The sequence below is a fragment of the Pseudophryne corroboree genome, assembly GCF_028390025.1.
Source record: "Pseudophryne corroboree isolate aPseCor3 chromosome 3 unlocalized genomic scaffold, aPseCor3.hap2 SUPER_3_unloc_39, whole genome shotgun sequence".
NCBI classification, from domain to species: domain Eukaryota; kingdom Metazoa; phylum Chordata; class Amphibia; order Anura; family Myobatrachidae; genus Pseudophryne; species Pseudophryne corroboree.
In genome coordinates, this window is record NW_026967529.1 from 250,143 (window position 1) to 261,387 (window position 11,245).

The 11,245-nt window shown below is 46.7% G+C and overlaps 1 protein-coding gene across 1 annotated transcript in view; it reads right to left on the reverse strand.

Annotated features, from left to right (window-relative positions):
* Positions 1–5,945, reverse strand: part of LOC134984157 (zinc finger protein 850-like) — a 184,747-nt gene extending 178,802 nt beyond the window's left edge. Inside the window, exon 1 of the mRNA XM_063949782.1 lies at positions 4,705–5,945. Within this exon, the coding sequence (XP_063805852.1) occupies positions 4,705–5,884 (1,180 nt within the window). The 5' untranslated portion in view covers positions 5,885–5,945. The remainder of the gene's footprint in view (positions 1–4,704) is intronic.
* Between the last annotated feature and the right edge of the window lie 5,300 nt (positions 5,946–11,245).

An 11,245-nucleotide genomic window follows, 5' to 3' on the forward strand; every position in this document is an offset into this window, starting at 1 on the left:
ATACCAACTACTTTCTGCTGTAACATCTTGCTGTATTGCTGTTGCCCCTAGCAATAGGGAAGAATCTTTTTGAAGGCTATTTGAGCAAATAATCATCTGCCTCAAGACGACCGCTTCATCTTGTGACCTGCAGAGCTAGGCCAAACCTAGCTCCATTTTGCGGCTGTCCTGGGAGCACCCAGTGTCTTCAAGCTCTGCCTCCAGCCAGCTACCGGGTAGAGGCCTAGTCAAGTGACTAGTGGGGATTCGTCAACACCACACAGGTGTGGTAAGACAGTGTGTTGACGCATACAGAGCAGAACCGTGGTTCCAGACACCATGGCTATGATGAGTCTGGTGGTGGCAGCGTAGTATCCGCCCACTGCACAGTGGGTGGAGTCAGTAACAGGCGGCTACTGACGATAAGCGGGAATCCCCTATGTGGCCAGGTCCCGTGTGACCTAAAACTCCATTCTGTGACTGGGGACGGGACACGAAGCGGTGAGGGCTGTCATACGGGACCGTCCGGTCATAGAAAGTTTTACCATAACTCTCATTTTCTTCTTTGGGTTCCATATGGCTCCACAGGGATTACCATGGGGATATCCCAAAGCAGTTATTTAAGGGAAGGGATGCTCTTGAGTGGATAAAAGAATCCAGCATCCAAATGAAGCATCTTGGGAAGTGAATGTATCAAAGGCATACAACCTAAGAAAGGATAGAAGACCATGTACCCACCTTGCACAATTGTCCTGCAGACATGCCACGGTGTGCTGCCCACAAGGGACCAACAGAGTGAATAGAATAAGCTGAAACTGTATCGGGTACAGGAAGGTCAGCATGACTGTACAATTCTGATATAGTCATACAAATCCATCTGGCCAGAGTCTGTTTGTCTGCTGGTCACCCCCTCTTGTTGAGGCCACAAAGGACAAAGAGGGAGTCTGATTTCCAAAGGGAACTGGAACGATCCACATAACTCCTTAGAGCAATGACCACATCAAGGGAGGGCTCCCCAGTCAAAAGTTTGGAGAGGAAGGCCACTACCACAATTACCTCATTAATATGTGACTGGGACATTACCTTAGGAAGGAAATTGGGCCTAGTACGTAGAACAACCCTGTCCCTATGAAAAATAAGAAAGGGGGAGCGAGAGGACAGCACTCCCAAATCTGATACCCTGCGGAAGCAAAAGCTAGCAGGAATACGGCTTTTGTTTTCGTTAACCACTGTAGATCCACTGATTCCAGAGGTTCAAACGGAGGCTTCTGAAAAGCTTTGAGGACCACTGATAAATCCCATGGCACTACCTGAGTTACATATGGAGGTTGAACATGGAGTACACCTTGGAGAAAGGTACGAACATCCGGCAGTGAAGTAATTTACTGTTGGAACCAGATGGAAAGCGCCGAGATGTGCACTTTCAATGTTGTTAAGCGAAGTCCAGCTTGGAGGAAGGTGAGAATCCTAGATACTCTAAAAAACTGTTGGTTTTAGCACATTGTAGCGCACCACTGAAGGTATATATGCCACACTCGATAATAGATACGGGCAGATTCCAGCTTTCTCGCTTTAAGCATGGTCTGGACAACCGACTGAGAATCCTTTTGCTCTTAGGATGGATGACTCAAGAGCCACGCCATCAAATTTAGATGAGCTAGGTCTGGAGGTAGACAGGGACCCTCAGACAACAAGTCTGGTAGCTGGGGAAGTGGAAAGGGAGCGTCTATGGATAGGTTCTGTAGATCGAAGAACCAATGACATATGGGCCTTGTCGGGACTACCACTTTGATGGTACCTCCTTCTTGTTTGAACTTCCAAAGACCCCTCGGAAAAAGTGGTCAGGAAGAGCCTCTGGACTCGAGATTACAAAAGTGCTCTCTGATGTATCATACACTGTGAAGGCGTGAGGGATGACTTATTCCAGTTGATGAGCCATATTTGTTGTAGGAAGGAAAGAGTCAGCTGGAGACAGTTGTTTAGTACCTCCAGGTCATCCAGATAAGGAAGAATTCTGACTCCCTGACAACATATATGTGCTGCCATAACCGCCATAATTTTCGTGAAGACCCTGGGCGCAGTGGAGAGTCCAAAAAGGCAATGCCTGAAATTGGTAATTTTGGTGAATAATATCAAACCATAGGAATTTTTGGTGGGAAGGTACTATAGGAACTTGCAAGTAAACATCCTAAATGTCTAGTCACCATGAAATCCCCCGGCTCCATTGCTAGAACAATGGAGCATAGTGTTTCCATATGGAGCTTGGGTACTCTGACAAATTTGAGAGACTAAGGTTTACCATAGGTCGATGAGATCCATTCGGTTTCTGCATCAGGAATAGTGTTGAATAGAACCCGGTCCCATATTGAGAGCAAGGGACAGGTATCTTCACTCCTGATTGCAGGAGGGATTGAATAACCTTTTGTAGGGCCAAAACCTTGCTGGGGTCTGAAGGGAGGCCTGTACAAAAGAACTTTTGAGGGGGTCGTCTCTTGAAGTAGCCAGCGTACCCATGAGAGATAACTTCTTGCACTCAGGCGTCTGTTGTAGTTAGGCACCAGGCGTGCACAAACTAAAGAAGTTGGCCTACCACCCTGTGGTCCCCCAGGAGGAGGCCAACCCTGTCATGCTACAAGCCTGTCATCACATTTGGCTGGTGGCCTGCTTGGACCTAGGTTTGTAGTCTCAGTAGACTTTTTTGTCTAAGGAAGGTCTGGCTTTCCCTTGTGGGCAAAAGGTACGAAAATTGGATGTCCGAGCCCTTGGCGTAGGAGCCAAGAGCAGGAAAGACGTCTTGGCAGCCGCTAGTGTAGCCATTATTTTATCCAATTCCACTCCATATAAGATATCCCCCATGAAGGGTAAGAATCCCAATGCCTTCTTAGAATCCATATCCTCTTTCCATAAGCAGAGTGAGGAGATGCGTCTAGCAAGGACAGAGGTAGCCGACGCTTTGGAGGCCATTCTGCTATCCACAGTTTTCTTTAAGGAAGACGTTGAAGGAATAGGCAAGGTGGGTGATTTCACCAAACGTGCGCAATGAGAATCCACCAGTGGGGGAATCTCTCACTTTGTACAGTCAGTAGCTGGAACAGTGTAGAAAGAAGTTAATTGCTTAGGCAGTTCCATAAGATGTTCAGGCTGAGGAAACTCCTCCTTGGAGCTTAAAACGGTGCAAGTTTTTCAGTTCAGGAGAAGGCTCATCATCCTCCACTTTCAGGATGGATTTGACCAGTACTCAGTGCAGCCACATCCAGGGCGAGTGAACCTCCTACCCTCCTGAGGGGGACCATTTGAGAGAGAAATCTGCCTCTTCTTCTTCACCAGATGATGCCTCTGAATATGTAATTTGTGCAGATGAGAGGATGAGACAGTACGCCTAGTGGCCCTAGAGGGTTAAGGCCTGTCATTCAGTAACATCTGCTGGAAGGCCACATAGGTTTGCATCAGGCTCTGTACTGAGGTAGATAGCACGTCCACCGAAGGGGATTAATGGCTGTGACTGGCATAGCCGGAGACATTGGGGACTGATATAGCAGTATATACCTGCTGAGGAACTCCCACAGGGGGAATAACTGCAGCAGTAGCCAGGTGGTCAGTTATATGACCCAGTAACTGAGAAAAAGGAAGCCCATGGGGGTTCCTGCCCAGAGACTGAAGGAGCTGGCTGGTACCCAGAAACTGAGGTAGGTGGAATGTAACAAGCTGCACAAAACAAACTGATTCATGCAGTTATCTCCTTTTACAATGTAATTTATTTATTATCCAGACGGGATAGAAAAGACATGGAGGGCTTACCCCCGGAGATAGTATATTACTGTATAGAGTGCTGTGACCCCTGTGTAGGTTTTATACCATCTTCTTTCTGTGTAAACATCTGGCTGTATTATATCCCCTGGGAGAAGGGAGGGGCCTTTTCAGGACTTGATTTGAGCGAATAAACATTTTTTTCCTCAAGACAACCGCTTCATCTTGTGACCAGCAGGGGTATGCCAAACGTAGCCCCGTTCTGCTGTCCAGTGTAACCCTGGCATCTCCAAGCTCCACCTTCAGCCAACTACCGTGCAGAGCCCTGGTCAAGTGACCAGTGGGGATCAGTCAACGCCACACAGGTGTGGTAAGACAGCGTGTCAACGCATACGGAGCAGAACCGAGCCACGGGAACCAGGAGTCTGGTGGTGGCAGCATTGTTCCCGCCCACTGTCCAGTGTGTGGAGTCAGTAACAGGCGATTGTAACCATGAATCCTCTAATTGTCCAGGTCCCATGTGACCGAAACCCATTCCGTGACCGTGGGACGCGCGGCCTTAGGAAGCGTCTGGTCACAGCGCTCTGTTCCTCTCCACTACCTATATTGTTTCATGTGATCACTGACTAAGAAGCTGCGATTCACATACGAAATGAGTGTCATATAGCCATTATTATAAGAGATTGTCTTCTTATATATATTTCTCTACACGTGTGTTACACAGTTACCTGTGCACCTCTGCATCCACTGCTATATATAATCCTTAATAATAATAATAAACTTCTGCTTGTTATTTTTAATAACATTATAGTGTTGTTTGTAATAACTCTCCATGTGATATTTGTCATGGATAAACTTCTGTTATAAACACCCAACTGAGAACAGGGCTGATGGCGGAGGAGGGTGTAGGATAATAGATTGCTGTAGTGACTGAGCAATGAGAATATGTGACTTCTGTAATAAGTGTTTATTACTCACCTGTGCTGATATCTGTAGGGATCTCCTCCTCCTTACACTGCTGATCACCCCTCACATACGTCTCTTCTCCCTCTGTATCGTCTGCCTTTATATCAGTCACATACGTCTCTTCTTCTCCCTCTATATCTTCTGCCTTTATATCAGTCACATACGTCTCTTCTTCTCCCTTTATATCTTCTGCCTTTATATCAGTCACATACGTCTCTTCTTCTCCCTCTATATCTTCTGCCTTTATATCAGTCACATACGTCTCTTCTTCTCCCTTTATATCTTCTGCCTTTATATCAGTCACATACATCTCTACTTCTCCCTCTATATCTTCTGCCTTTATATCAGTCACATACGTCTCTTCTTCTTCCTCTATATCTTCTGCCTTTATATCAGTCACATACGTCTCTTCTTCTCCATCTATATCTTCTGCCTTTATATCAGTCACATACGTCTCTTCTTCTCCCTCTGTATCTTCTGCCTTTATATCAGTCACATAAGTCTCTTCTTCTCCCTCTATATCTTCTGCCTTTATATCAGTCACATACGTCTCTTCTTCTCCCTCTGTATCTTCTGCCTTTATATCAGTCACATACGTCTCTTCTTCTTCCTCTATATCTTCTGCCTTTATATCAGTCACATACGTCTCTTCTTCTCCCTCTAGATCTTCTGCCTTTATATCAGTCACATACGTCTCTTCTTCTCCCTTTATATCTTCTGCCTTTATATCACCCACATACGTCTCTTCTTCTCCCTCTGTATCTTCTGTCTTTATATCAGTCACATACGTCTCTTCTTCTCCCTCTGTATCTTCTGCCGTTATATCAGTCACATACGTCTCTTCTTCTCTCTCTGTATCTTCTGCCGTTATATCAGTCACATATGTCTCTTCTTCTCCCTCTATATATTCTGCCTTCATATCAGTTACATACGTCTCTTCTTCTCCCTCTCTATCTTCTGCATTTATATCAGTCACGTACGTCTCTTCTTTTCCCTCTATATCAGTCACATACGTCTCTTCTTCTCCCCCTATATCTTCTGCCTTTATATCAGTCACACACGTCTCTTCTTCTTTCTCTATATCTTCTGCCTTCATATCAGTCACATACGTCTCTTCTTCTCCCTCTAGATCTTCTGCCTTTATATCAGTCACATACGTCTCTTCTTCTCCTTCTGTATCTGCTGCCTTCATATCAGTCACATACGTCTCTCCTTCTCCCTCTATATCTTCTGTTTTAATATCAGACAGACGTTCTACCTAAAAAAAAACAACAACACTATAAAAAGGATTTTAATACCTACCGGTAAATCTTTTTCTCTTAGTCTGTAGAGGATGCTGGGGTCACATCAAGAACCATGGGGAATAGACGGGATCCACAGGAGACATGGGCCCTTTAAGACTTTCAAAGGGGTGTGAACTGGCTCCTCCCTCTATGCCCCTCCTCCAGACTTCAGTTATAGGAACTGTGCCCAGGGAGACGGACATTTCGAGGAAAAGGATTTATAGTTAAACTAAGGTGAGATACATACCAGCTCAAACCTCAAGCACGCCGTACAACATGGCTTTTAATACAACGCAAGTCAACGGCATGAACAACATCACCAACAGGCTGACTATAAACGTAACACAGTATGTATGTAACCATAACTAATAACTGCAGATACAGCGCCCAGCATCCTCTATGGACTAAGAGAAAAGGATTTACCGATAGATATTAAAATCCTATTTTCTCATACGTCCTAGAGGATGCTGGGGTCACGTCAAGAACCAAAGTTCTAGAATGGGCGGGAGAGTGTGGATGACTCTGCAGCACTGTTTGACCAAATATGAGGTCCTCATTAGCCAGGGTATCTAACTTGTAGAACTTCGCAAAGGTGTTTGAACCCGACCAAGTAGCTGCTTGGCAGAGTTGTAATGCCGAGACCCCCCGGGCAGCCGCCCAGGACGAACCCAGGTAGACTGGGCCTTCACCGATTTCGGTAATGGCAATCCAGCCGTAGCATGAGCCTGCTGAATCGTATGACAGATCCAGAGCACAATAGTCTGCTTGGAAGCAGGAGCCCCAATTTTATTGTGAGCATACAGGACAAACAGAGCCTCTGTTTCCTAAACTGAACCGCTCTGGCGACATAAATTTTCAAAGCTCTTACTACATCGAGAAACTTCGATTCCAGCAAGGCGTCAGTAGCCACTGGCACCACAATAGGTTGGTTCAAGTGTAACGACGAAACCACTTTTGGCAGAAACTGCTGACGAGTCCTCAACTCTGCTCTATCTTCATGGAAGATCAAATAAGGGCTCTTGTGAGGCAAGGCCGCTAATTCAGACACCCGCCTGGCGGATGCCAAGGCCATCAGCATGACCACTTTCCAAGTAAGGAATTTCAACTCTACCTTCTGTAAAGGTTCAAACAAATGAGATTGAAGGAATTGCAACACCACGTTAAGATCCCATGGTGCTACAGGGGGCACAAATGGAGGTTGGATGTGCAACGCGCCTTTCACGAAGGTCTGAACTTCTGGAAGGGAGGCCAATTGTTTTTGGCAGAAAACTGAAAAAGCTGAAATTTGAACTTTAATTGAGCCCAACTTTAGGCCCGAAACCATATCGGCTTGTAGAAAATGGAGAAATCGTCCTAACTGAAAATCTTCCATAGGAGCCTTCTTGGATTCACACCAAGACACGTATTTTCTCCAAATACGGTGGTAATGTTTAGACATTACTCCCTTCCTGGCCTGAATAAGAGTGAGGATCACTTCCTTGGGAATACCCTTTCGGGCTAGGATCCGGCGTTCAACCTCTAGGCCGTCAAACGAAGTTGCGGTAAGTCTTGGAACACGCACGGCCCCTGCTGTAACAGATCCTCCCTCAGAGAAAGAGGCCAGGGATCTCCTATGAGTAATTCCTGAAGATCTGGATACAAAGCCCTTCTTGGCCTGTCTGAAACAATGAGGATCGCTTGAACCTTTTGTGAGGATACAGATTCTCTGATCACTCAGGTAAACAGTTTAGTAAAGTGGCAAATGCCCTTTATTGTAAATATACACACACACAGTACACAATAACATTAACAATTGTAAGCCAGGATGGTATCTTACTTACTAAGTCCCCACAGTAGTTTAGAATTACAGATCCCTGCGATCTCCTGCTGTTACACACTGGCCATGGTTCTGTGTCCCCTGGTCTAAAATACCAGCTCACACGGTGTCCTGCGCCACGGATTCTCACCACTGACGGCACCGCAATGCCTAGTCAGTGCCTGTACTTCAGAGGTTCATCCACTCTCTGACCCTTCTGTCCAGATCTCTCTCCCTCACCAGAAGAGCTCACTCTTGTTATACCCTCCCCTGTCTATTCATCACACAAGTTGGTCCGTCGGGAGGTCACAGAGGAGACGAGGTGTCTGGGCTCCTGTACACAATGGGGTGTATGTGATCAGATTGCCTGCAGCTCCATACATAACCTGTTTACTACTGAACCTACTCCTCCTAATCACATCTGATTGTACAGCTAGGGGACTTACATTACAATGAAGTGTTTACCATGTTAAATAACACTCTGGCATAGACTAATTCCTGTTAATAATTACACACATTGCACACAGTATAACCAAATAAAATACATGTTCCAATTATAACAGATAAATATAACTGTACAATATAATAACTACAATACAATATTGCCTAGCATATAACTAATAACATATCGGCAATTAGTGGAGTCCATGGGGAGGACCAGGGCTAGGAAAGTAACCGCGGGTATTTTACAACTGTGCGACACGACGCGCCGGCTGTGTCGTTACACCTTTGTTCTTCTTATGATCTTTATCACTTTTGGAATGAGTGGAAGCGGAGGAAACACGTACACTGACTGAAATACCCACAGTGTCACTAGAGCGTCCACTGCTATTGCTTGAGGGTCTCTTGACCTGGAACAATATCTCTGAAGTTTCTTGTTGAGGCGAGACGCCATCATGTCTATTTGAGGAATTTTCCAAAGACTTGTCACTTCCGCAAAGACCTCTTGATGAAGACCCCACTCTCCTGGATGGAGATCGTGTCTGCTGATGAAGTCTGCTTCCCAGTTATCCACTCCTGGAATGAAGATTGCTGACACAGCGCTTGTATGCCTTTCCGCCCAATGGAGCACCTTTGTGGCCTCTGCTATTGCCGCTCTGCTCTTTATTCCACCCTGGCAGTTTATGTACGCTACTGCTGTTATGTTGTCCGACTGAATCAAGACGGGCCGACTACGAAGATGTTCCGCTTGCAGAAGCCCGCTGTGAATGGCCCTTAACTCCAGAACGTTTATGTGTAGACACATTTCCTGGCTTGACCATCTTCCCTGGAAGCTTTTCCCCTGCATGACTGCTCCCCAGTCTCAAAGACTCGCATCCGTGGTCACTAAGATCCAGTCCTGGATCCCGAACCTGCGTACCTCCAGGAGGTGAGAGCTGTGCAGCCACCACAGGAGTGAGATTCTGGTCTTGGAAGACAGGGTTATCCTTCAGTGCATGTGCAGATGGGACCCGGACCACTTGTCCAACAGGTCCCACTGAAACACTCTGGCATGGAATCTGCCAAACTGAATGGCCTCGTAGGCCGCCACCATCTTTCCCAGCAACCGAGTTCAGAATTGGTCTGACTGAGCCGTCTGGCTTCGGGACCATGAACAGGCTCGAATAAAAGCCTTCTCCCTGTTGTGACGGGGGAACCCTGACAATGACTTGAGTGTGACACAATTTCTGTATTGCGGCGCATACCACCTCCCTGTCTGGAAGAGAAGCTGGTAAGGCTGATTTGAAAAATCGGTGAGGGGGGACGTCTTCAAACTCCAGTTTGTACCCTTGGGACACTATTTTTAAAACCCATGGGCCAGGGCTGAACGAGCCCAGAACTGACTGAAGAGCCTGAGACGTGCCCCCACCGGTGCGGACTCCTGCAGAGGAGCCCCAGCGTCATGCGGGGACTTGGCAAAAGCTGGGGAGGACTTCTGCTCCTGGGAACCGGCCTCGGACGGTGATCGTTTACCTTTTCCCTTTCCTCTAGTAGCAAGGAAGGAAGACCCTCGGCCCTTTCTGTATTTATTGGGCTGAAAGGACTGCATCTGATAGTGGTGTGCTTTCTTTTGTGGTGCAGGCACATAAAGTAAAAATGATGATTTACCAGTGGTAGCCGTAGATACAAAGTCAGCGAGGCCGTCACCAAACAATACACCACCTTTATACGGTAGAGACTCCATAGCTTTCTTAGAGTCAGCATCAGCATTCCATTGATGAATCCACAATGCTCTCCTAGCTGAGACTGCCATGGCATTGGCTTGTGATCCCAAGAGGCCAATATCTCTCGCAGCTTCTTTTAGGTAGACTGCAGCGTCCCTGATATGACCCAGTGTCAGAAGAATGCGATTCCTATCTAGGGTATCCAATTCAGACGACAGGTTATCTGCCCATTTTTCGAAAGCACTACTCACCCACGCAGATGCAATGGCTGGTCTGAGTAGCGTACCCGTGGTGACATAAATGGATTTCAATGTATTTTCCTGCCTACGATCCGCAGGATCCTTTAGGGCTGCCGTGTCAGGGGACGGGAGAGCCACCTTTTTGGACAGCCGTGACAGAGCTTTGTCCACAATGGGGGGTGACTCCCATTTTTCCCTATCCCCAGAGGGAAACGGATACGCCATTACAATCCTTTTGGGAATCTGAAACTTTTTGTCAGGACTTTTCCAAACCTTTTCACAAAGCGTGTTCAGTTCATGAGAGGAAATGTTACCTCAGGTTTCTTCCCTTTATACATACAGACCCTAGCATCAGGAACAGTAGTGTCCTCAGTGATATGTAACACGTCTTTTATTGCCACAATCATGTACTGAATGCTCTTTGCCAGTTTTGGATCTAATCTGGCATCACTATAGTCGACACTTGAGTCAGTGTCCGTGTCGGTATCCGTGTCTGTCAGCTGGGCAAATTAACGTTTTTGTGACCCCGAGGGGGTCTGGACTTGAAACAGCACATCCTCTACGGATTTCTTCCAAGCCTGGTTCTGGGACTCAGATTTATCCAATCTTTTATTTATCATTCAAGCACTCAAAACAGTCACCCAATCAGGTGTCGGCGGTGCCGATAGGGTCACTCCCACAGCCGTTTGTGTCCCTAACATAGTCTCCTCCTGGGAAGAGCACTCCGCCACAGACATACCGACACACGTGCACCCACCACCCACAGACACACCGGGCATATAGGGGACAGACCCACAGTTAAGCCTGTCCGAGAGCCACAGAGGGGGATATTGCCAGCTCACACCCCAGAGTCCAAACCTGGTCCTAAAACACTACAGAAAATGTCCCAGACCTGCAGCGCTTTTATAAATTACATACAATGCACCAAAATCACTGTGCCCACCCCCCTCCCCCAATTGCACCCTGTTACTTGTACAGCAGTGTGAGGAAGGACCCTCTGCAGCCTGTGTAGAAAAAATGATGCTGGGCTGTGTGCTGTGAGGGCTCTTTTTTAAACTTTATTATACTGGCGGGGGCCCTGGCACTATGTCC